Below are 26,834 nucleotides of genomic sequence, written 5' to 3'. Positions count from 1 at the left end.
AATAGCACTTTTTAAAAAAAGTTTGTATAAAAAACAGTAGATAGATGCATTTTCTGTTCTTTGGTTGCATTTAGAAAACAAAAACTCTTCGAATCAACACCAGCAGCAGCGGACCAGGCCGGGGGGCTGCGCGGCAGCTGGGCCGCGGAGGACCCTGTGACTCGACACGTCTCAGCCGTGCCATTATGAGGCACCACGTCCGTCTTCCCCCTCGTCCCTCCCGCTGGGCTGCGGCTGAAGGCGAGCGAGCCGCCGCGGCGGGAGCCGGTACCACCGAGGAGGCCATTTTGCAGCGGCCGTGGGGGGCAGAGCGAGCGGGCGGCGGGCGCGGCCGGGCGGGTCGCGGCCCCCCGCGGCAGGTAAGCGCGGCAGCACCTGGTGGGGGGGCACGCGCCTGCCGCAGGCCGGTGTCACGGGGGCGCCGAGTCTCGGCGGGGCCGCCCGGCAGGACCCGCTGCTCGCCGGGAGTCGCAGCCCCTCGCCGCGCAGCGGGCGGGGAGGGCAGCGCCGGGCGCGGCCGGCAGGAGGCGCTGTCCCGCCGGGCCCGCCGCGCGGGGCAGGGGCTGCAGCAAAGGGTTAAGGAGCGGGCGGCGGAGCCTGGCTGCCCCTGCCGGGAGACCGGGGAAAATTACAAGAGGGAGGAAAAATAAGGCATAAAACCAGACAGGTAGCCGGGGGTGCGGAGAACTCCTGCATCTCCTTCCCCCGCTGCCCGCCCGGGGGGACAGCGCGGGACGCGGAGGCCGGGGCGCAGCAGCGGGACGACAATGCAGCAGGCGGAGAAAGCAGGAGGGGCAGCGCACGGCAACATGGAGGGAGGCGCGGAGCGGGCCAGCCCCTGATGCGGCTCTTTCTCCTCCTCCTCCTCCGGGCAGCGGCTCCGGCGGCGATTCCCTCCCTGGCGGCGGCTGGCGGCGGCGGGTGGAAATGAGCAGGTCGGCGGCGCTTCTCCTCTGCTTGCTCGGCTGCAACGTGTGGAAGGCGGTGACCAAAACCTTAGGGGCGCCCGAGGCGGCTCAAGGTCGGTGCGGGAAGGGTGGCGGGACCGGCCCGCTTTGTGCGGTGGCCCCCGGGGCGGCGGGCGGCTGCATTGTGCGGGCGGCGGCGAACTCGGGGGGAGGCCGTGTAGGGAGTGCGGGGGGTCGGCGATGCGAGACCCCTCCCGGCTTCCACCGCCCGCCGGGTGCGGGGCGCAGCGGGGGCGCCGCCCGCTGCAGAACCCCCCATGCCCGGGGCGGTGGAGGCAGCCCCGCGGCGGAGGCGGGTGCACGCCTGGGGCTGGGGAGCTTTTGTTAACGGAAGGGGCAGGGGCTGCCGGTGGCCTCATTGTGCTGCCCCCTCCCTCCTTCCCTCAGCGCCGCCGGAGCTGTTGCATTGCGTCCTTCTCCCCCGCTCCCATCCCTTCCCTGCCGTGCCCGCCGCAGGGCCCGATGCGGCGGTGAGAGGCGGGCTGAGGGTACCGGCGGCCGCAGGCGCTGCCCCCGGCCGTGCGGGGCCGCTGGGCTGCGGGTTCGCCTCCCGGGCTGGCAGTGCGGCTCGGCCCGGCGCCCCGGGACGTTTCCGGGCCTCGGCCGGGCCTTTTGTTCGGCGTGGTGGGCTGCCCTCTGGCCGGGCGGGGGCCTGTCTCGGCGGCCGGGGTCAGATACTTCCCCGGCCGGGCAGGGTCGCCCTCCCTTCTGCCCTCGGTCGGTCGGGAGCAGAAGCCGCCGCGGGGCAGTGCCTGAGCCCCCCGGGAGGCCGCGGCGGCTCCCCTGGCACCTGGGGCAGCCCTGGGGCCGGGCCGCGGTCCTGCCGTGGCTGCTCTGCCCCGATCCTCGCAGGTGCCGCGGTGAGGTGTCCCCGAAGTGCACCTGCCCTCAGCCCGTGTGGAAACCGGCCGAGGGGAACACGCTCCCCCGTGCCCTCTGTGCCCTTGCTTTTGGTGGCAGGAGAGCAGCCCATCAGGGACCCTGTGGCAACATCGTGCCTACGAGGACCACAGCTATGTTAGGAAGCAGAAGACTTGTCTGCCTAAGGGTATGAAACATGCTAGGAGGAAACACATCCTCCCCCGTGATCAGTGTCAGCCTGGTGGCTGGTGTGGTCAAGTGGCTGAAGGTGTTGTCTGGGATGAGCCATCCGCTGGCTCAGGCTTTGTGGCAGCGGGCGGGCAACGTCGTTCCCACTGTGGCGGGTGAAGTACGCCAAGCGAAGAGTGCGCCGTGTGCTGCTTCCTCTGAGCTTTCCTGTCTTGTGTATCAGTAAGAATCGGTAAGCGATGCTTGCCACAAGAAGGAAAACGTTAAAAGTAACCATTTTTGGACTCTTATGGTTGTGTTTGCAGTATACTAAGTAAGACCTAGGTAGGCCTGTGCTCTCATACGCAGTATTCAAAAGGTATTGGTGTCTTGCAGCAAAACTTACCACACTGGGCAATCCAATGTCAAATGTAATGTGAGATTCTGCCTTTTTTAAAGGACAAAACAATAGCAGTTCTGGAATTAAAAGTATTAAACTTTAACTCAAGTACCAGTAGACTCAGGACTATACGGAGTTTATTGATAAGCTTGCCAGAAAACCAGAACTGTATTCATCCCTTGAAGCTAGCACTTCATATACGAAGGTAGTGTCAAAATCTTTTGTAATTTCTGTATCATATGGAAAGTATCTTTCCTATATTTGATCAAAATTGTGAGGTATTGGCAAAATTAGTGACTTTCAACTGGCCTGTTGATCTTGTATTCTATCATCAAGCTCAATTCATGGTATCTGGAAAGACTTGTCTCTATAGCTGCTACATCCACATCAAGCGTGGTAGCTGATTATTTAAGTAATAGCAGCTAGGTCAGTAAGTAGAGAACATTTCTGTCTGAATAGAATGGTCTAATTTTATCTTCCATTTAAGAACATTTGAGTTTTCATAGAAAACATCATTTTGCAAAGTCTAATTACCAAGCCCTGTCTTTACTCTTTGGACGTGTACATTGGTAAGCGGACATGCAGAGCTAATCTTATATTGAAGTGTATTCTGCACACTGGTTACCAGCTACTTACTGTCTTTTTTTGAAAGTGTATTCGATTCCAGCATGTAGCCTTGAATAAGTTCCTAATCATCAGGTGTGAACATCTTCTGGGGAAAGAGCTGTAGTACCAGGCACATTTCCTTGTTTGCATACTGAGCACAGTAAGTGCTAAATGGTTATAAAACCTAAACCAACTGTTTTTCCCTCCTGCCTTTTTAGCACCATGGTGATAGTTGTATCACACAGTATCACAGTATGTTTGGGATTGGAAGAGACCTCAAAAGATCATCTAGCCCAATCCCCCTGCTGGAGCAGGAACACCTAGCTGAGGTCGCACAGGAACATGTCCAGGTAGGTTTTGAATGTCTCCAGAGTAGGAGACTCCACAACCTCCCTGGGCAGCCTGTTCCAGTGCTCTGTCACCCTCACTGAGAAGAAGTTTTTTCTCAAATTTAAGTGGAACCTCTTGTGTTCCAGCTTGATCCCATTACCCCTTGTCCTATCATTGTTTGACACCGAGAAGAGCCTGGCTTCATCCTCATGGCACTCACCCTTTGTATATTTATAAACATTAATAAGGTCATCCCTCAGTCTCCTCCAAACTAAAGAGACCCAGCTCCCTCAGCCTTTCATCATAAGGGAGATGCTCCACTCCGTTAATCATTGTTGCCCTGTGCTGGACCCTCTCCAACAGTTCCCTGTCCTTCTTGAACTGAGGGGCCCAGAACTGGACACAATATTCTAGATGGGATCTCACCAGGTGAAGGGCCATTGCCAAAGTTCAGGGATGTTTGCAGGTGACTGATTTTGTCCTTGTGACTGGAAGGAGACTACTGAAGAACCAAGGGACTGGAATAAAGGTGGAGGTGAGAAAACCAGAGGATGACATCTGGGAGTAATGGCTTTAGCTGCAATATTTATTATGGGGCAGGTTACAAGAGACTAGGGTGGAGAGCCCTCCTCATTGTGGGACATATTAGATGAGACTCAGTTAAGATGTTCCATGCCTGTGCTAGCAGAGCAAAGACATAGGTTGTGGATTTGGAGCTATTTGAAGGTGTGATTTGTAGTCAGTGTTCTGGTTAAGGAAGGGATGAGGAGCAATGCTTTGCATTGAGCATTTTTCTCTTTTGATGCTCTCAGCCGTATGTTCAGACAGTCCCAACTTCCAGTTCTGCTTGGCCAGACTGATTACGTAATTCGTGAATATGGAAAGTACTGGTAATTAAGCTCCGCATTTAGCACCCTATTTAGAAAATTGGATGACTTTGGCATGCTGTTACCTTACTTGATCCATTATGCAGGTCTGTTACGGCCTCTGAGGGTCACAGAGGTACCCTGTAAGTTTCGGTAACTTATTTTCTTTAATATGGTAAAATCCACATAGCTAAGTTGTTTATTTTTGTCAGTGTTGATGCTTAGAGCCCCAGCAGTGATGTTAGAAGCCCATGAAGGTGCATTTTAGTAAGGCTGCATGTCTGACTTCTCTCAAATACTTACAACCTGACACGTATTTGAGATGAGGACTGAATTATGGTTGTGGTTTGTTTTGGTTTTTAATTGTTCTGTCAGCTCTTCCAGAACTAATTTTAAATGCTGAAATGAAATGTATAGAAATGTAATTAAAACAAAACAAACAAAAAAAACCCAACAAACCAAGCCTTAAGGTGCGTTCCTATTGGGAAATGGTGATTTGTTTGACGAGAACAGACAAAGAACACAGTGAGTTCTTTTCAGATGAACAGATCCCTTATAACCTTAGGGAACCTTGGCAAATAGGAATTTAAGAGGTATATGAAGAGGTAGCACTAACCCAGGGAGAATCTAAACAAAATCAGTGTAATTTGAGAAAGGGTTAAATTTCTTTTTTGCCTGTAAACTTTGCTTCATGGTGGAACATTATGATGCTTCATTCGTAGATGCTGAGGCATTTCTAACAGAAATCATGGAATATTGTGTTATAGTGCAAAAGTCCAGTATGATTTCCATCTGCTGCACTGGGTATTTGTTTTAATTGGTCTTTGTGTTTCATTAGCTGTTCAAAACTAAGAAGTTATAAATAATAAAATAACATTTGAGCAATAAATAGCACCCAGTTCAAGGACTAGTCTGCCAGTAGATGAGTATGTGGAGGATACCCCACCTTCATAATCCCAGAGTGAGATTGGGGAGATACTTTTTTTTTTTTTCCCCCCCCCTAGTATGATGGTGAATGAAAGTTCAGCTGTGGCTGTTGAATCAGAATCCGTGGTATCTTCTCCCTGGCTGTGCAGAGAGGACAGGAGGGCTGGTGCTTGGATGCTGCTGTTTGGAGTTGCCTGCCTGCAGACAGCCATTGCAGTCCTTGACTTTGTGAAAGCTAATTTTCAGCTGGACATTTAGCAAAAGCTTCTTTTGTGGACAGCACACTAACAGCTGTGAGGAGACCCTCAAGTTCTTGGCTTTTTTTTTTTTTAATAAGCCAGTTCTCCCAAGCTTGCAGTTCTACCCATGATGATAAAGTTTAGATGATGCAGAAATAGTGTCTTTCTCCCTTTCATCTTGCACTGCCATACTATCTGTTCTCAATCAGTTGCAAATTGCTAATGTCCTCCAAATGTGAACATTTGTTTCATTGAGACCACAATTTGACTCATAAGAGTAGAAGCTAAACTACTCTAAAGTAGTGCAAAAGAGTTTTGTTTTAGAGAAGGAGCAAATTCTTTACTTACTACTAGATAGCATTGCAAAATCTTAATGAGGAGGAGATATTCATTTTATTGATGATCAGATCCAGGTAAGCACTAGATGTTTGGGGTTTTTTCCATGTTTATCTTAAAAAAACTACTAATACCTGCAAATACCCAGTGGCTGATTTCTCCCAGTCAGAAGCAGGGCCAAATGAGCAAGTTACCTAGGTGAGCTGAGGGTTTAAAACTTCGCTCTTTTTTTGCTAAACATTTGTGTTCACTCTTTCGGCTTGTAATATCTTGCAGCAAGTGAGTCAACTTAACCTAAATAATGTGTGTATGCACTTGTCAAGTGGCAGCATATTCACAGGCTGGCTATCCCTGTGGTCGTTTGTCTGTATGTGTCTTGAGACTGTGTTAATTGCCATGTGTTACCTAACACAAAGGTTAAAACAACTTTCTCCCTCCCCCCTCTCTTTTGTCTTTTTTTCTTTAAACCTCAGGCTGACACCTCTTGCTGCTTGAGACTAGAAACTGCTTCATGAAAGTTTTAGGGATGGCTCCTTTCTGTGCCAACTTCTGGCCAAGTGAATGGTTTCAAATAGCAGTCCCCCTCTACAGGAGAGGTTTCTGGTAGCAATGAAATGCAATTTTACCATATGCTTGTTAATTTAACAGAAGCCTGGGTATATGTATTTGTGTGCTGGAGAGGAAGGAAAATTGTGCTTTTAGGTATGTTGGAGAACTTAAGAAATCTCCAGTGGCTTTGATGCATGGAGGAGCAGAAATGTCACTGCCTCCTGTTAGTACAAACTCCAAATGAGGTTTTTGCTCTTGTTTTCTGTGGGCAGTGACTAGCCACAGCCCTGATATGTGAGGAAAACTGAGAGGAGAGTGCGTGGCAAGGAAAGTCGATGCATAGGTTGTGTCAGTATAGGTGTGCATACTACCTGGCAGCTTGGTGGTTCGGTTTTAATGGCAATTCTTAATAGCCCTGCTTGAAGTTTGACTGTTGGATAGGAGTATGGGTGGGAATTAGGCTGCTTTTCCATATATCTTTAGTTAATCTAGTACATTTGATCAATACAGTTATGTACCTTGAGTTTATAATTTAGGGAGATTGTTGTTTTTTCTAGTCAGCCAAAGCCAAACTAAACAATCTCTCCAAAATACCTGTAACTTGAAATTAAATGTGCCCTCTGTTTCCTCATACACTGATTACCTTGTGCAAACTGCATTTTTTTTGTAGTATTAATTTCCCTTTACTCAGTATATATCAGTTCTGCCTTTAGATACAAAGAAAGGCAACTTCTGAGAGAGCTGCACTGTCGATGTTCTGCCTCTCCCATGGGTCTCAGTGGTTTTACCACTTATCTGTCAGGGAGCATAAATAAGGGAGCCAAGAACCCCGTCTAAGGGGTTGGATTTACTACAGCAAATTAGTTTAAGAATACTAAATATAATTCATACTAATAATATACACTATAGCATTTTGTTTTGGGAAATACCAAAGAGAACTGAGTGCCTTTTTTTTTTTTTTCCTTCTTCAGAAATTCCAGAAACATTTTCCTGTAAGCTGGTTTACATTAAGTTTTCAGTTGATGTAATATCTGGCTTGTTGTGCATGGATAATAAGCATTATACACATGCTTTTTACAAACACCATCTTTAGTTCTTTTGGAAACTGGAAAGATACGTATGCATTTGTTAATGCAGAGCCATAAGAATGTAAGCATACTGTAATTTCTTGTTGCTTTTAATAAACGCATTGAATCTTTCACTTTAAAATATTAAGACAGAATAATATTAGACATAACGGCAAGTCTGAGCCATTCAAAGTAGTATTTAAGTGTATTTCAACATAGAGCTACATTTTCATTTCATGCTTAATGCCCATGTTCTGGCTCAGATACACCCACGTCACTTTCTTGCTACCTTGAAGAGCAGCAAATCTTGAAACGGTCTGAAGGAAAAAATCATTTTTGTACTGTACAGTCTGTAAATCTGGCTCCCTCACTGACCACTTAGGGGCCTGGGTATATTTAAACAGAGCTGCCGTGGATATAGAGTATGTTTTGAATAGATACAGTCTCTGTGCAGGCAGGGCACAAAAGTCTCTGGAAATCCAGCACTGAAGCTATCTTTTAATTGCTCCTAGTCTTAGCTTTTGCAGTTCTTCGAGCTGTCCCTGCCAGTGCCACACCATGGAGACACACCAGGGAGTGACATGCTGTCTTGGTGCATTATCTGCGCACCTCATGCACCGGGAGCTGGAGCCTCGCTGTCCCTGTCAGTAGGGACCTGCACCATGGAAGGCTCTGCTGTGCTGCTGTAATGGTTGTTTTTCAGATGGGGAGGCAAGAGCACATAGCAGCAGAGGTGGCCCCTTGTAAGCTTTGCAGGACTTGGGGTGTCTCTTGCAGGGGCCACCCTCAGCCTCCGGGCTTTGAGGAGACACAGCCGCAGTTAGCAGGGAGGAAATGGGGTGCGAGGGAAACTGAGGGGAAGGAAGTAGCAGCATCCTTTTGGCTTGGGGACAGCAAAGGAGCTGAATCCAGTCAGGTGCAAAAAGCTTCCAGTTTTCTTAAGTTGTAGCTGCGAGAGTGCTGAGAACTACTGTACTGTGTGGTGGGTGCGAGTAACACAATAGTAATGTTTAATAGTAAAGGGGAGCTTACCTTGACAGTAAATGCTGAGATAAATAGAAGGTTAAAGCAAATGGAGGCCTTTCTTCATGCAGTAATCAACAGGGGTGATAGCAGTGTTGGGATCTCCCTCTTGTGACTGTCATAACTAAAAAAATGATGCCTTTCATCCTTTATAGGCAACAAGTATTTCTTAAATTGTGTTGTGAGACTTGCTTGATAATGAAACAACAACAAATTAAGGTAAATGCAGTATTTGGACTGCTGCTGGGAGGAAATTAATATTTCAGCAGTTTTGTCCAGCCCTCTTGCTCTCCACCATACTGTGAACGGTCACGCAAAGTGGAAAGTTAAGATCCAAACATCTCATCTCTCAGTCTGTACTTGATATGTGAATGCAAGACTTTTCATGTGACAAGAGTAGGAGGCATCTCACCAAAATCAGGTGTCTGTAGTCTGCAAGTGTCTGCATCTTAGCTAGTCATCCACGGCCCTTTTACAGACCTGAAGATCTAATCTTTTTAGCTAATGGAGCCGAGTGTCATTCCTGTCACATGGAATAAGCACATTTGATCAGCTAGAACTGTGCTGTGTGGATCTTTGCTGAATATCATGGCAGCCTGGACAACGCTGTCTGTATTCCCATTTAGTCAGACAAATCCTCTCTCACATGCTGTAACTGGAAGATTCATCAGTGCAGTGTTGCCCTCTGGCTCAGCCTTAGAGCTACTGAATATATACCACATAACAAGCTATGTGAAGGAACACACACTCATGAATTACCTGACTAGGTTATCTTGTGTTTCTCAAGACTCAAGAGTTATTGTCTGTTTACATCTCTGAACCATTTGTCTTTGTAGCATTGTGCTTATGAGTCTAAGTGTTTCACTCCCACGAGTAAATAGAAAGGTTTAGAAACAAATAAGGAGGCTTGCAGAGTTGTTTGGGCTTGTCTACATGTTTTTTTTTTTCCATGTTTTTAATTAGCTTTGTATTCCCAAGAGTTGATTTATTCTGGATTAAGCTGCATTGTTACTCTCACCTTTGTCTGTTTTCTCTTGCTGGCATTTGTGTAGCAATGTGGTAAACCAGATTGAGGAAGTTATCCAAATGAAAACTCCTGTATGCAGCACTTCAGTCTTTACCTGGGTTGCTTCACTGGTTGGATTCATCAGGAATTAAATACTGTTGCTGGTGAAGAGGAAGGGGCTGAGAAGAACTGATAATGGAAAACAGGGACTTTATGGCAGCAGTGCCAGTTGATGCAGGACTAAATTGTTCATAGAACTACAACATAAGATGTAGGGCACAATATTTAGCAAGTTAGCTGTTTTAAAAGTTACTGCTCAAAGGAGGCAGCTATTGTCTGAAAATGTAAAGCTAGCTCACTGCTCAAAGAGAAAGCATAAAGAATTTATTGAAAACTAATTTTCCTACAGTAGATGGAAAAACTGTGTTAAAGCAGTGAATACTGGCAGAATTGGACCTAGGTACTAGCAGATGATTCGAGATGCTTCCAGCTGTGACAGTCTCTGTCTTCATCAGGACGGGTTTCTGTCTGTGCCTCAGATACTCCAGTTTGTATCCTGCCTGGTAGTTCAAACAGAGCTTCATCCACACTTTCAACTCAAGTGAAAAGGAGTGCTCAGGAGTGTTTCTCCTGGTTGTAGAGTGACAATGGGTTAGTACCTGAGACGTGTTTCTTTGCTCTTTGGATGTCCCAAGTGGCTTGAGAGGAAGTGATGCACTTTGGCCTGTATAAATGCTGAAGGAAAGTGTAAGGCAGTGCTGGGCATGTGGCACAGCATTCCGGTACAGTAACTTTTGTCAGCTAGCTGTGAATGTACGATTTGGCATAATTAGCGCACACCGCCGCCTGACAGTGTCTGGTCACTCCTCTCTGACCTGTCTGTCAGCCAGAGCGATTCCTGCTTTCCTCCAGATAATTGCCTTGTTTTCCTTAGTTACTGCACTTCTGCATTGATGTCTCCTAGATAGAGTGTCTGCTGAGAGATAAGTTTTCACTCCTTATCTCACCCTTCCTCCTTCTGTCCCTGTGTTGGCCCTCTCATATCTTGAAAGGCTTGGAGTGCTTTTGCTGCAAACCGGCATGGAAATCTGCTAGGGAGTGTTCATGGCTGCTTCGTGTTTCTATTTGAGTTGGGCAAACACTGCTAGGGCAATAAATAGGTCTGGGAGCTCTGGAGACGGGACTGATGGTCTGTAGGGGGTGGGGCGGGTGGGAACACGCCAGTGGGCAGCGGGGCGATAGACTTGTCCAGGCACTGTATTGTGTTTGCAGGATGGGTGGCACCAGCTCAACAGTTGCTCTCTCTGTTTCCCTCCAAATTGTGCTCCTGGCAACTTCTGAAACCTGCTGAGTAGCATGCTGACCTGGACAAATATTACAGTAGTTAAAAAAACTACTTGTGGTAATAATGTTGACAGACACAGTGAAGCACAGCAATATACTTGCTCTTTTAGCTTTACTGCTAGTACCCAGAGTATTCTTGCAACTCAGCTTATTTCAGCGTGTGGTGCTGCAGTCAAGGTCCTGGCAAATAATTTAAGTTTGAGCCAGTCTCTAGGTTCATGATGTATGATTTACAGGAGCCAGGGACACAGATGTTTGAAATGAGAGCTGTATTTCTGTTGTGTTGCAGGGTGCCTGTGTGGGAGGAATGTTATTTTTTTCCCTACTATTAAAACTTTAATATGAAGAAGCTCGTTTTCTTCAAAAGTTAAAATTTCTTTTGTTCTTACAGGATAATTATTTCATTTTTTGCTATACTGCTAGTTAAAACTTTTTAGAGGGAACTATGGCATTACACTTACTCGATGTAAATATTTTTGTTAGAAGTATACATGAAGATAAAAGACACTTGCTTCAAGCAGCCTGAAGCAGTAGGAGCAAGAACTTCTAATGGGATGAATTTCAAGTTATTGCTGCAAGCTATTGAGTTATAACTACAGCAGGCTTTGGAATATTAAACCAGTGAAAGTACTTTAAATTCAGTTGTTGAAGGAAGAAAACCTCATTTACTAGAAATCATGTTGAAAACTATTAGTTTTTCTAGACATTTGATCAGATAAAAACTTCCTTCTTTAGATCAGATATGAATAGGTATCTGCTCTGTGAAGCTTTACCTCAGCGAAAACTACTTGGCAGTTTTTAGTGATGTTCAAAATCTTGCTGAAGATCTTGTTTTAATTAGTAATTTTACCTGTGAGTATGTAGGTAATCTTTCATTAACTTTGTTTTTTTAAGCATGATTCAGTATTGTTGCCAAAAAGCTGAGTGAGCCCTCTCAGCAGATGTTGTCATTAGAACGGGGATCGAAGCAGTGCTGTGTCACAAGCTGACTTTCTGCAGAGAAAAAATCCTTGGGTCTTAAGGGATGAGGGTTTAAGTAACAGAGTGGGGTTTGTGGTGGTGTCCTAGAAAGGTAATGGTTAGTCCCATGTGCAAGTTTATGCATGCTTTTAAGTGAATATTCCATATTTTCTTAAATTCCTCTGTGGTGAAGAAAAATCAAGAAAGGGTGTATATAAGCTTTCAAGATCAAACTCTTATAAGTAAGTGATAGCCCTTCAGAGCAGTAGAGAATATTTGTTTACCATAGATGATTGCACACTAAGAAAGATGCTTTTTAATGCCTAATGCGTTTGAGTATCAAGTCTTGCATCAGTTAGCCACTTAGAATGGTGTTATCTTCCCTTAACCCCAGTCTCATTCCATGGTGGAAAATATTAAAGCTCAAACTCATATGGCCAAACTCTCTCAAGTGTTTCTTCAGTCCAGGTATTAATCTATGTGCCTGTACCCTACAAAACCATGGTGATTTTAGCATTTTCAAGAAGGCATATATATTGAATTGGAGGAAAAGCAAATGTACAGCAAAAAAGGCATGTTTCCTGACCATGATGCTGATGTGGGGCAGAAATTCCATTGACTCACGGTTACTTTATGCCATCCTGTCTACTGCTGTACAGGTTAACAGCTGGTAAGGTTGTACTCTAAATAGTCCATCATGAAAGAGCGATGGTACATTCGGGGGCTGGCTGTAAATAAACAGTATCTGACTGTATTGGGTTGCAGGGCTGATCATTGCTTACTTTCTGGTGAGTCTTTGTGGACACTTAAAGTGCAGCCTTGACTACTACAGTTCTTGTTAAAATTCAGAAGAGCTTTTAACAACCCAGAGGCTTTGAAGGAGATGCATGCTTTTGCCGAAAGGAATAGCACTGTCTCTTGCCGAGTGGCATCTTCAAGTTATTTTTACAGCATCTTGAATGTATAATAAAAGTTAGTATTAATAAAAGGGCGTTATCTTCCTTGGAGAAGAAACACTCATTGCTTACTCTCTAGTTGCAGTCTGAGGAAGCTACTTACCTTGTGCAGCAAGTGAGATCAGGAGTAAAGACCAAGCACAGTGACCAAGGTGGCATGCTGTCTAGGTCCAGTCTGGGAACTAAACCAATGAGTCGGGTCTTGAATCATGTCATTCTTTCTTTAATGATAGTGAGCTTTTAACGAATTTACTGATACTCCATTTGTGGTAGTTTCTTGCACCCTTGCTGAATAATTTTCAGATGTAGTCACCCTTTTTTGCCATTCCATGCTTTTCATTGTCACGCTTGCATGCTGTGGCGTGTCCGCAGTCCGGGCTTGCTTGGCAGCCCCCATCTGCCACACTGATGTTCGAACTGGAGGATCTTTTTGGGAAGTAGATGCATAGCCACTTGTCCCCAGAATGGATGGCGAGCTTGGTTTCTGCATATGTATATAGATATCTATATATGTGTGTAATGAAAGTTAGGAGAGGAAAATAAAAAAGGCAAAAAGAAAAAGCATGAAGATGATAGGATGGCATGTCCAAGTTCCTGTATACAAAATAAAGTTTGAATAGGTTCCAGCTACAAGTACTAAGAAGCTTCCTTTTCCTCTTCCTCTTTCACTCACCTTTTCTTCTCTATTGAGTCGAGCTTAATTTTCAACTTTGTTTCAGCCTGCCAGAAGACAGCCTGCATTTTCAAAAGTTGTTGTAAACAAATCTGTATTTCAAATGTACTCACAAGCTTGATGTTGCTAGTAACATCAGAATCTCATTTCATGTTCTTCAACAGCAGGAGGATAAAACACCTCAAATCCAAGGTGCTGTGAAAAAGTCAGTACTTGTCTGTAGTTACAATGCAGCAAATACCATTAGAAGTAATTATTTTAATTCAAAGAGTGAGGCAATGGAGATAAATTTTGATTTTTGGAGAAGTTTTCTGATAATGAATTGAACTTGTAAATAATGTTCTCAATGCTCCTAGTATAATACTTGGTTTAGCTTATTTTTGTTTTAAACCCAGACTGCCCCATGATTTTATGAGGTAGCCATCTATTGCATTTACTAGACCTCTTTGCCTGAGGGGGAAATAAAAATACTGTCTGTTTTATACCGTGTTAAACAGAATAGGGGAGAAGAACTTAATGATATGTCCATTGATCCTTTCCTTGTCATGAGTTATTCAGATATGGGTATGATTGATTTAGTTAGGTTTTAGTGGGGGGAGTTTAGGCCTTGTAAAGAACAAACATAACTAGGTATTATAATGATTGATGCTAGGTATTATCTTCACACTTTAATTTATCTCGTTTTGTGTTAATTACCAGGTTTCTGAGATGAAACTAGTGAGTCCGGAGGATTAGCTTTCCTGAATGGCTCTGAAAAACTATGAATTCAGTGTTTACTGGACTCCTGTCTTCTCCTTATTTTTGCTAGAAAACCGGGATGGATACAATTGCGGGTTGGAGACCTCGGCGTTCGTGCACACACGTGCAGACGTGCACACATGCTTGTCTTGTAGGGCCATATGGTATGAATCAAAGTTTACTTCACAATAGTAAAACTGTAATGCATTTTCCACCATTTTCAGTTATGTGTTCATGGCGTGGTATTCTGTACTTTGAACAACTTACAGTGATTGTCCTTTGTAAATGGTCATTATTCTATGAAATTAATGTGTTATCCAGGACACTTGGCCACAATTTTGTCCTTGGATTGCTGTTGCTATTTCAATAACACCAGAAGTTGCGTCTTCTTTTCTGCTCACTTGCTTTGTTCACAGCAGCTTTGGCTTGCAAATGTGTACAGATGTGTTTGTTCTTTCCTGTTCATGGCAATAGATTTGAAATAAACCCTTGCTAGCAGATAAAGACATGTGAATTAATTGAGTGTACGAATAGGTGTACTTCCTTGTTCAAGATTTTTAAACAATCTGTTGAGACCTCTAATTAAGCATTGCTGGCTTCTAGTCGTCTTTTCCTGCAGTTTTCATAGAATTTGCATGTTATTATCAGCAGTTGTTACACTCTTCCAACTTTCTCAGAAAAAGTGGTTTCTAATATTAGACTTCAAAATATTTTATGGAAACTTATTATTCACTTAGAAATTTTTTTCTCCTTCTAGTAGCCCAAGACAATTCAGCCTCTAGTCTGTGACAGTGTCTTCGACACTATTTAGAATTGCCCTTTCTAAAAACACAAATATGCTTAGCATTAAAATGGAGAGCTGACCTACTTTATATCTTTGTATTAAGATAGGTAGGGTTCCAAACGCAGTTAAGATACCCTAAAAATCGACCAGGTGTTGAATCAGATGTGTTTACCTACAACTGGTGAGTTCTGTGTATTTCTGTTTGTTTTTCCCAACTCAGTGGTGCTTTGTGCCAGAGCCTGTGTGATTCTGTACTGGTCCTTTATGACCGAAGGAAAAAAAAATCATACTTCCAATATGATATTACCTCGATGTAAGATATGATGTTCAATTAAAGCTGAAATATCTTGTAACAAGAGGATGGGAATTTTGTGGATAAAACTGACAGAATAATGTCTTATTCTGCAAGTTGCGTTGGTGAAAATCAGTACCATTAGATTCTGCTCTTTGGTAGCAATTTCGAACTACTCATATACTCTCGGTATACCTGTTTGGAACTGATGTGGTGTTGTGTATCAGAAATGCAAAGTATCAAACAAAATCATTCATATTTAAGTAACTAATTGTCTTATATGTTGATATTTTTGTACAGTTTGTGAACACTCTGATCCATCTCTTCTGAATATGTCTGGTGGCTGAATCTTCTGCCATGTTTGTCATTTTGACAAGAGGACTTCTGTTGCCAGCAGCTGTGTTATAGAAATTTGCCTTGATGGAGTGGCCAGTAACTTCTTCACTGAGTCATGACCACCTTGACTGTCAGAGGAGATGACGGTGTCCTCCTCAGCGTACTCCCATGGTTCCCTTAGGGCAAGGAGCACGTTCAGGCCAGAGTATGAAGGAGATGAATAGTTCATCAGGAGTTGTGCTGAGACTTACTTAGTTGTTTCTGTTGTTTCTTATTCTTGTTTCTAGAGGTTGTCCATTCTCCTGGTGATTCTGGAGACATTTTATGCTTTGTCAGGCTCACCTGAACTTGCCTCAGCTGGCGTTTCCGACTGTGCATTACAAAAGTTGTGTTACCTGAGTGTTTACTCATGAGTTAGTTGTCCCTGACAACTTGGCATTGTTTCAACCTGTCCTTCCGGTTACTTGAAATATAACTGTGCTTCAGCCTCTGAAATACACTCATCCATGTGTCTTGTTCTCCGAGATTCTTAATCCCCATCAGAAGTGATTGAGAAGGCTTTGACTGCTCAGTGGTTCCTGGAGAGAGCTGCTGAATGTTCAGGTGGAGCAAGGCACTTTGCTGGCCTTTGCTAGCACACAGGGGTGTGCAGAGATGGGGTGTAGCAAGAACAGTGTGTTTCTCGGTGTGTTTTTCCTACTTGAGGGAAGCATGGTTAGCTGGACAGCCATAGCAGCATCTCATGGCTATTAACTGTTGTGGTTTTGGCCAGTCCTTTGTATTCTTTTTGACACATTGCGGCCAGACTTAGGAAGGTCCATCATATTGCCTTTCTGCCGACTGAGGATCCTAAACTGCAGCTTCTTCAGCATAGGCTGGTGTGGCAGGACACCCGGCAGTGAGCAGGCTCTGCTCCTCTTCTTCACACTCAGCCCAGCCCTGCTGCTACTGCTTTTTGAGTAACTCTGCATCCAGATGTATGGATCTGTGCAATAATTAAAATGAAAGGATGATTCTTATGAACATTTTGTGAAGTCATTGTCGGAAATGAAGAAGGAAAATCATCTTATTGGCTTCCATTCAGAAGGCCAGTGGCCGCTGTGCAGTTGTTTTTGCCTTGCTGTGTGAGCTTGGAACAAATGTCTCATTGTTTTTTCTCTCGGTACTTGCAAGAGGCAGATGCTGGACTTGCGCTGCTCACCACCACTGTAACTTCTTGCTGTTGTGTATCTGTAAACAACAGTAGTGCATGAGCACCCCAGCTTGTGGCTGGGGTTCTGCTGGGCTGTAACCTGTCAAGTGGTTGCATTTTTTTTCTTCCCTTTTCCATTGCCAGGGAGCTAATGCTGGAAGCTGTGTAGTATGGAAAGGCAAATAAAATAGACATGGAGGGAAAAAATTAATATGAAAATGCAAGGAGTTGGAAGAGGTAAACAAAATAAAAGAGCATGCACGAAAGGTACCCAGCTGTGTCTTACTGGCTTTGGCTGCTGCTACTAAACTGGTAAGAGAAGAATGTGTCCACGCTGGTTTGCCCAAGGCTGACATGCTCACGGCTGCATCAGAGCTGCTCTCCTGCAATACTGAGTAGGAGCTGGAGGGTAGTTTACTGTTCATTAGTTCTTGCTGACAGCTTGGGGTGGATGGAAGTGGCTACTTTTAGAGGAAGTAAATTTAGTGCAAGGTTATGAAATGATGAGGTAGCAGTTCTTCTATCTTGAAAAGTTAGCCTCTCTCTCTACGTTGGTTTCTTCTGCTTTAAGGGGCTTTGTATTGCCTGGATATAGGGGCTTGATGTAGTGATATGTGGTGTTTGTATGATGGAATAGTCTTTCTCCATAGGTGTAGAAAAGAGGAGCTTATGGGACAAAGGACATTTATTTGAAGAATTATAAACATAAGCATTTCTTTTTCTTACTCAATGGTGCGAAAGCTGCTGTCCCAGGTATTCTGTTCAAAGACAGCTGCTGATTGCTGTGCAGCACTTGCCCTTCACGTCTTGCAATGCTGACCTTGTCTCTGGTCTGATTTCACTGTGACTGGGTTTTAGAGCTGTACATTGGTCTTTACTTTCTGAGCACCTTTAACAACTAACTGGTGTCTTATGTGCTTGAATACTGCCTCAAACTGCTCCTTTTTAATGAGTGCTCAAGGTTTTATGCTTTTCCTTGTCCCTTTCACTGTGGAGTGCCATTTGCCCCTGTCCTTGTCCCTCCTCCCTGCATATCTCCTCCCTATAAGAAATCATTCTGCTCTCTTCAGCCTTACCCATCACTCCTATATAGGTCATGTCTGATTCTACATACTCTTTTAATTTTGATTTCTCTGTCTGTTTGGTCTCAGCTCCTGGCTACACTACAATTTATTACAAGTGACAGATTTGGAGGAGGAGGTCCTCTGCTGTGTTGTATCTCTGACTATTGTACTGATGGCAGGTGATCGTGCTGTGACATTCCTCTGCCTGGGTGTTTTTTAAAAAGTTCCTGAATGGAAGAAGTGACATGCTCTGCAAATATAAAACCCAAAGGAGTTAAAGTAACAGCTGTCAAACAGCTTTAACTCTTTACTTTCCTTTTGGTTTATATTATGAATGAGGAATAAAGTTAATATTATTTTATTGGAAAAAAAAATTGGACTGCATTGTGAACTGATGAGAATCAGATGCTAAGTTTTTATTGTGTGATTCTTTAAAGAGTTAAAACAAGATAGCAAGGGTGTTAATCTAGCAAATGTCTTCTGTTCATGTTTTAAACCCAGCATGAACAGACATGGATGTTTTTAATAAAAAACCAGATATTTAATTCCAAGAAGTATACAGGTCTTATGCCAGAACAAATGCGATTTGTGATTTCTGGTTAATTTTTTATTATTATTATTTTAGAATTATTTCCTTGAGGCCATTTGTAGTCTTTGGAACACTTCATAACTTCTAGTAATAGTCTCAAGATTTTGTGTATTACATAAACTTCAGATTTCTTTGCTAGTAATCTGTGTTTATTTGACTTTCTGAAAGCTATTGTAGGCACCAGCAATAGCCTGTATTTGATTTTTGGATTACTGATTTCTATACTTTTTAAAGTTTGGTTTTGATTTGGGTTTTTTTTCCCCTACTTCTTTGGTCTAATAGGTCAATCTTTCTCCTTTGCTTTCGGCCTGGAGCAGGATGATTGCCAGCTGTATAACATGGGAAGCAAATACTTGCTAGCTTAAAGTAAAGGGAGGCTGTCTTATTTCTCCTTTTGGCATGCAAAATGACTGCATGTTGTTTTCAGAGTGAGTAGCTTGGTCTGCCTGGTTGCAGTTGGTGCTTGTGCAGAACAGAACTGGGGACTAAGTGAAATTCCATTGTGTTATATTGTGGATTATTCCAAGTGGCCCTTCTACCATCCACTCTGTGAACACATTACTGCAGAAATTACAGGTTGTGTGCAAGATATCACCACAGCTCTTTGTAGATGGGGAGAGGCAGCACTCCAAACAGAGATGCTGAAAACCCTTCACAATACAGAGCCATAGGTGTTCAGACAGGAAAGCAAGCAATTCCTATCCAGTCTGGTATTCAGGAAAACTTGGGTAATGGAGCTGTAGTGTTAAGCATCTGAACCTTCTCCAGTCTTATCCAAATGGATGTAGCTTTTACATGATCCTGTTTCTTAGAATGGTAATATTTTAGACCAGCTTATGAAATAGAAAAACAGCAGACAAGTTTGCAGGCATAAAGATTTTATGCATGTCTCAGGCAAGGCTGAGATTCCAACTTGTATGTACCTCAGCACAGATGCTCTCATTTCAATTTAGTTAAGTTAATATTGAGACAAGTTGAAGGGGGGGAAAAAGGATGATTAACATCCATCAAATTGGGGAAAGGAAGGCATTGAAATAATGGGGCTAGGATCACAGAATCACAGAATGATTGAGGTTGGGAGGGACGTCTGGAGATCGTCTGGTCCAACTCAGAGTCAGTAGTCAAGGACTGTGTCCAGGCATCTTTTGAGTATCTCCATGGTTGGAGACTCCACAACCTTCCTGTGCAGTCTGTGCCAGCACTCAGTCACCCTCACAGTGGAAAAGAGTTTGCTGATGTTCAGAGGGAGCCTCCTGTGTTTCTGTCTGTGCTCATTGCTTTTGTTCCTGTTGCTGAGCACCGCTGAGAAGACCCAGTTCCCTTATCTTTACAATGAAGTAGGAGATGAGGAAAAACTGTAACATATGATATTAGCATAATTATGCAACATTAAAAGCTGTTTTTTCCCAGTTGAGCTTGGCTGGAAGGTGCTGCTACTGATAAGACCAGAAAGGGTGGAAAGACTTTGTGTCTGAAAAGTTACCAAACCTTTTACTAATTATTCATTTAGTAGAAGATATCTGTCTTGGAAATCAAGCCTTGCATGTTTCCTCAAAATTATTATTTTCATACCAGAGCCAGGAAGTTGCCAGTATGCCAGGTTATTTTGAGTGGAGTTGTATTTCTTTCATAGCATTTGTTGTTAAAACATGAAGAGGAATGATACAAGGTGGACTGCCAGAAATTTTGGATGTTTAACAGTTGCCAGTGATCGAAAGTGTCTCAAGGACGATGTTTTCACATTGCATCTGTCTATCCAGAGCTCTGGCTATGCAGAATCTAATATGCAGAGAGTTGTGGTAGTACACTGCTCGTGTATTTTTTAGTGCCATCTGTGTTGGCATCTATATCTTAGTTGATAAGCAATTTTATAACATAATCCTTCTACTGTTTCCTCCTTACAGCTAAAATAGGATCATATTATAGCACAATCATCTTTGGATGCTGCAGCAGTTAGTAAGAGTTTGCTATTCTACAGTTTGCCTAGCCTCAGTTGATTTTCCCCAAAAACCCGTCGTCAGCCCTGGTGGCTGGGGTCACCGCGTGGCTGCTGCAGCCCCTGCTGGGGGGTGACCACTGCAGGTGAGAGATGGTGCTGGGCTGTGAGCATCTTCATCTGTCTCTGATGTTTGTGATTGCGCTGTTTCATACACCTTTGGCATCCAGGGTGAGCAGCTGTTGTAACAGTATTTGATCCCATTCAAAAGGCAATTTTTTGGCTAGTCTGATGTGAATGTTATGTACCTGTACAGGAGAGGTTGCTGTTGTTGCCTGAGCTCACAGCTTTGCGAAGCCATGTGGGGCTGTGTTTATTGTCTGTGCCACCTGGCACAGCTCCATTGCATTCAGTTTTTCCTCCTTTCCCAGAAAGGAGGAAACAAGCGCTTCAGGCCCTGAATAATCATGTAAACATCAGTGTGTGATGGCTGGAGATAAAAAATGAATTATTAAACTTCATTTTTGTTTATATAATGTTCGTTGCTACCTAGCTTTTGAACTACAGATGAACTTGCTCAATCTCACTTTTTTTTCTCATGGCATAATTAACTTGGTTTTTCTCTAGTATAGATTGCTCTTATAACTCATTTTATATGACAGATTATATCAGCATTTCAGAGTATATTGTCAGCTTTCTGTGACGTAATGCTGCATCCCACCCAGGACTGGCAAAACTCTAAGCTGTCCATCCATCAAAAAGAAAAAAAGAGGGAGGAGGAAAGAAGATTTCGTAATTGAGCTGGTTGTCTGAAGGCCAGACCCTGCTAGCCCCCAGCTTAATCCATATGATCTGCTGCTTTTCTTCAAGAATTTTGGAAAAAAAAAAGGGACAATATCAGGCACTTGAGCTCCTGACTGAAGGAGGAGTTACCGTGATTGCCTCTGCACAAGAGCAGGAGGTGTAGCTGGAAATTGCCCATCTCAGGGGCTGGACATGGAACTGGGGACTTCTGGGGTTGTTGTCCTGGCCACTGGAGGTGCTGGCACAGGGGCTCCTCTCAGGGTTAACACCCGCCTTTGCGGTTCTGGAGACGAGACCACCTTCTAAAAGCACTTTCCTTCTTTTTGTTTTCAGTTGTAAATCCCCAGGACTTGTTTTCTTAGGAATAACACAGTTCAGCCTATTTACAGCATTCATTACTGTAATGCTGTACTTTCAGTTGTTACAAATAGGGAGCTAATTCTCATATAAACTTTCCTAAACCATTTTTATCCTTTTGCTTACCTTACTGTCCTTCACATTCTGTGGTCTTAGTCACATAGTTCTGTTTTTCTTATGGAGCTGAAATGCTTTTTTCAAAGTTGATTACCAGAAAAGTATGTGCTTGCTTTATGTTGTTGTTAATGACAGTCACAAAATGAACCTCATAATATTAATATTAAACAGCATAAATGCATCCAGTCATATCCCTATCCTCCACTTAGCATATACATTAATGGTCTTGAATTAAATTATGTCTCACTAACATGAGAATGCATCATATTTATCAGGTTCACTATTTAGGCAAGTTTGATTCTTAAATTGTTCCTTGAAATCTTCTGTCTAACTTTTAATGTGATAAAGGATCCAACATGTCCTCAGATTGCATTGGTATTTAGACTTCCAGAACTGACGCCTTGGTTTTTTGTTTGTTTTCGTTCAGCTCGGGGGTTTTTGCTTACAGAATTTGTCTGTCCTTTATACTACTTTTGCTCTTGTTTGTAAGAGTTGGAAAGTGGCTGTGACAAAGAACATTCACAACTGTTTTCCAGTTTTCTACAAAGCTGAAATTTTGGTAGACAAACTCTTATAAAAGCTATTTTGAATCTTTCTAACATTTTAACATTGCACATAAGCTTATGTTAAGATGGAAAGGGATAATAGTTCTGTTCCTCTTCAGGTAATGGAGCCCAAACTTCATTGTACCCACAGGAACAAAACTTAGTAATGTTTCATAAGGATTTTGGTTTACATTTGGCATTGCAAAAGTATGATGAAAATACACTAGCCTGTGAATAGGTACTGAATATTTTTACTAGTGTTTTTTAATTCACGCTTCTAATAACAAACTTTTTTCTAAAGATTTATTTTATAAAATTCTTTATAACATGATGCAACTATATTACAGTATGAATTTGTGTTTTTAGGGACCAATAACAGGAATTTCTAAGTTGGAGGCTCATCAATTGTTGGTTACAGAGGAAGAAACAGATACAAGAGTATTGGTCAATCACAGAGTGTTTTATGAGGCACCAAAGCGATTCTGCTTTAGAAAAAGCAGATGTGACTGCAGAACATGTTGGGTGACTTCTCAGCAGAAAGGGAAAAATCCTAGTGCTGTTGTAAAGACACCTGGCAGCACCTTCTCTGGAATTCTGGCTTCTCTTTCTTATTTGGAAAAGATTAGTTTGAACATTTGAAAATATCTTTTAAGTTGAGAAAGCAAAAGAAGATGTATCTCAATTAGCGGAGAAGAAAAAGGGGGACTTACCAAAATGAAGAGTGAAATGTGGTTGCTCTCTGCAGATATAGAAAGGACCTGTTTAAGGAAAGAATAACACTTGACAGTTTGGCCATGAGAAAAGTAGGCAGGTAAGAGAAGCAGCCATTGAGGAACAGGCTTCTGGCACAGCAGCCAACTCTGTAGGAGCAGATGATCTGTAATTACCTTTTTAAGCTGGAACTTGAAAAGCTTGAGCTTTTCTTATCATGTATGTTTCTTGTGGTGACAGAGGCCTGGATTTGACTACCCACAAGATTATGTCCTTTATTCTAATTTAAAACATTCCTACTAAGAACAAGTGAAAAGAATAGTAACAGAGGAAAGATGCAATAGTACAATCAAGATCCAGCTAAAATATTTCTCCTTTGGTTTTGGTTTGTGTTTTTCAGTGGAATAATAACAAAAACAACAAAATTCCTGTTCTAAAGATGGTCTGAGGTGACTCAGTATTTAAAGAAAAAACTAAAATCAATACAAGAAGTCGGGAAGTTGACTCTAATTTCTTGAGATTTACAGTTCCTTTTGTACTTGTATTGCAGTTTATTAGGGATTGTATCTTAGTTTATCTTGATAATTTCTGTGCAGATTACTTCTTTTAAAGTGTAAGTAATTTTTGTCCCTTCTTACTGCAAGAGAACTCTGAAAATGGTTTTATTCTCAGTGCATATGAAAGTCATGAATGTGTGGATCAGGGACTGAAAGGAAAAATATTCTAACTGCGTTTCAGTGCTGATTTGAATGACTGTTCAATAGGGAAGAATTCGCTTTCGTGTTTGTGATAGGTTTGGTTGTGGTTGATCACTAATAGAAAACCACCACTAGATAGTTAGAGGAATATGGAAAAACAAACTAAACTTGTAAATGCAGCTCCTAATCTTGGCAAAAGTTAAATGGCTGTTAAATGCCTGTTCTGTGATCACACAGCAGTGTGACTACTGTCTTAAAGAACTGATGGCATTAAATGTATATGATGGTGGCTGTGTTCTTCAGCAAACCTGCTTGCAGAACATCAGTCTGTGGGTTTCTTTATGTGCTTATTTGTAGTGTAAAAACTTGAGAGATAAAGCGACAAACGGAGCAGCTCTTCGACTGGGAATTTATTTTTTTTTAATCCTAATAAAATGAGTGGAGGATTATTTCCCTGATTATATTAATAACTCCCTCATGGGCAGTTTCTTGATTACCATGAAATATCTTAAAGGATATATGTTGTGAGCCACTCATCTCACAAAATGTAAAACTGAGTAAGTAAAATGAATCTACTGGTACTCCCACATTTGTGAAAATCAGGGTACAACTCCACTGTTGTTGACCCCAGTCACGCTTCTGTCTTCTCTACTACCTTTGGGCTGTACAGGGACCACCACCAGCTCCTGTACCTGGTCAGTGACTTGATCTGGGTCCAAAACAAATCCTCCCTTTCTTACTTTAGTGTCTTAACTAGGGTCTGTTAACCAACCCATATATGTGAGGAAGTAGGGGGAACTGAAGGCCTATGGAGCTTTTTCCTACAAAACTCTTTAAGTGCAACTGTACCTTGGCAAGTCCCTTCTGGAATCACATCAGAAGAAGGTCTCTTCTTGGACTCACTGGAAAATTTTTTCCCTCATCAGTTCTTTTAAAATTCCTTTATCAAATGTAAGTGCATGACAGATGGAGCCCTGGCTGTCATGATACCATGATCTGTTGTATTTCTAGATTTGCTGTCACTTACAAAAGCTTGTGAGAATACTTTGGCATTGTTCTTCATTGTTCCTTGGACTGCTTGCAGAGTTATAACCTTGAACAGTGAATTAATTATTGGGAAACTGCGTAATTTATTGCATGAGTTTATGTACAACAATATACTTTCCCCTATCCTTTGCTATTTCACTTTCATATATGTATGTTATGCAACTTTTTTTTTATTAGGCTGACTTTGTCACTTCCTTGCCAATGTGCAGTATTGAGCCAATGCCAAAGGCAAATACCATGTTAGATACAGTAGTGGCCTGATCCAGTGTGGCAAATCCTATTTCCATTCTTTATTTTTTTTTAGTGTATCTGTTAGCATAAAGTCTGATTTACCTAAATCCAATCCACAGTGAAATGTTGCTAATTATTTTGTAATAATTGTGTATTTCGAGGCTGAGTGTAGATTAAGCTCTGTCTAAAAGCATAAAGGAGTGTATGGCCTTTGAAAGTGTCAATATAACAGTTTCAACAGGTAAATAGATTTCATAATTCCAGTAGTCATACTAGTAAATTGCAGAAACCAGCAAAATATAAGACAATTTATGGGATCACTGGTTCAAGTTCATCCTGAATACGCCATTCAGGAGTCTCCAATCTGTAAAGCAATATTTGCTGCTACCATTAAAAAAAACACCCAGACTGCCCAAAGGCACATTCTAGTGGTTCAGCCTCATTTCCCAGCTTTAATACTTGGTTTTAGTTGAAGCAGTGACTGAGTTCTGTCACAGAGGATCTATCAGGTAGACTGTACCTACCCTCTGGCTCTGGATAACCTTACATTTGTATGGCTAAAACCCATCTCAAACACACAAACAGGAATCAATGCATTAGTCAATTCTCTGCCTTGCTTGTTGTCAGTTAAAGGACACTGTACCCTGTGTTGTAGTTAGGGGAATAGTTAGCAAATGTTTGTTTTGTTGAGGACGATAAAGTCCTATTGTTGAAAAAGTTCATTCAGTAGTGGAGTTTCACAAAATTTCTGTTAATATCTTGATGAATATGAAACAACTGGCCAGTTACGAGGATATCTGGTTTTAAGGGGTTAATTGAGGAGGTTGGTGGTAATTCATGCTCCATTGTAGATGTTGCTTTTGCTGTCAAGATATAACTTACCATGTTTGACAATGACTTAGATTGAACTTGACTTATACACTTCTGGAACTGCCTGGGGGATAGTCTTCTTATTAGATAGTTATCTTGACGAAAAAGCCTTTTCAAACATCTGGCCCAGGAGGTTACAACCTTCCTCTGGTTCAGTGACTGGAACTGGGATGTCCAGTTGTCTCCTTACACCAGCAAAGGTGTACATTTTGTGCTCTTTCTAACCTGTTGAAGACAAGTGTCAAGATGATTAGGATGTATGGAACATGGAAAAGCAGATATTTAAAGTCACTAAAACAACTGTTGTGACTCATAACAGGGACTTGAATCTACAGAGTAGGCACTTGAGGGCTACTGGTAAGTCTTTGTACTCAGCAAAGGTGCAGCCCATCAGATCCTTTTCCGGGCTCTCTTCTGTCTGATAACCAGACAAAGACGCAAGTTGAAGGTTACTGCAGTTAATTGTAATGACTGTTCATCTGCCTGTCCTTGCCACTGTTCAGGTCTTTTGTAGCTCTTGTGGGTACACTGTAGATATTGCAATGATACTGAGCACCATCTTGTCTCTTGCTAATATGTATGTGCCTAAAGAGACTGGACATACTTTGTGCAATAGACTCCAGGGAAGCAGCAATTTGAGTAAAACCAAGGAAGAGTTTGACTTTCTGCTGCTCTGTCACATAAATGATACTGCTAAAAAGTAGGGAGGAAATATCTTATAGTTGAGCATGAGAAGAGAGAGGAAATAGGTCTTTTTATCTGGAAAAGATAAAGGATATTTAGAGTGAGTCAGAATCTCATCTGGAACCTGATGAAGGTCAGCATACATCAGTATTCATAGCAGGTTTCTCTAATTCTTCCCCCCCCTACACGTACTTACACTCATTCTTTTTCGTAACAGGCCAGGGCTTGGGAAAAGTGATAACCAGCATTCCCAAATTCAAGATGTAAAGCTCTTCTTGTAGCCTCACTTGCTGAAAGTTGGAGAACTGGTTCTTAGGATCATGAGGCTACTAAATGAGTAAATATCTTTAAATAAAGTATCTGTGAATATTAACATTCTTAATGGAGTTTTCCTCCTCCAGTCCAGACAGTATAGCCATATTCAGATAGCATTGCTAAAGTTAGAGAGGAAGACAGGTGCTGAATGGGCAGACTTGGAGACCCTCTAGATCAGGGCTGTCAAACTCATTTTCATTGGGGGCCACATCAGCCTCGGGGCACATTTTACAGGGCTGAATGTC

General features: G+C 42.6%; 1 protein-coding gene across 2 annotated transcripts in view; it reads left to right on the top strand.

The window, feature by feature from the left end:
- Positions 1–563: 563 nt before the first annotated feature.
- FAM171A1 (family with sequence similarity 171 member A1) overlaps positions 564–26,834 on the top strand; it is a 90,061-nt gene continuing 63,790 nt past the window's right edge. For both annotated transcript variants that reach the window (XM_065832229.2, XM_065832227.2), the window contains exon 1: positions 564–1,021. In XM_065832229.2, coding sequence (XP_065688301.1) covers positions 928–1,021 — 94 coding nt within the window. In that variant the 5' untranslated portion in view covers positions 564–927. The remainder of the gene's footprint in view (positions 1,022–26,834) is intronic.

Source organism: Patagioenas fasciata, chromosome 2, assembly GCF_037038585.1.
Source record: "Patagioenas fasciata isolate bPatFas1 chromosome 2, bPatFas1.hap1, whole genome shotgun sequence".
NCBI lineage: Eukaryota > Metazoa > Chordata > Aves > Columbiformes > Columbidae > Patagioenas > Patagioenas fasciata.
The sequence above is the reverse complement of the archived record's forward strand: the minus strand, read 5'-3'. Positions and strand labels throughout refer to the sequence as shown.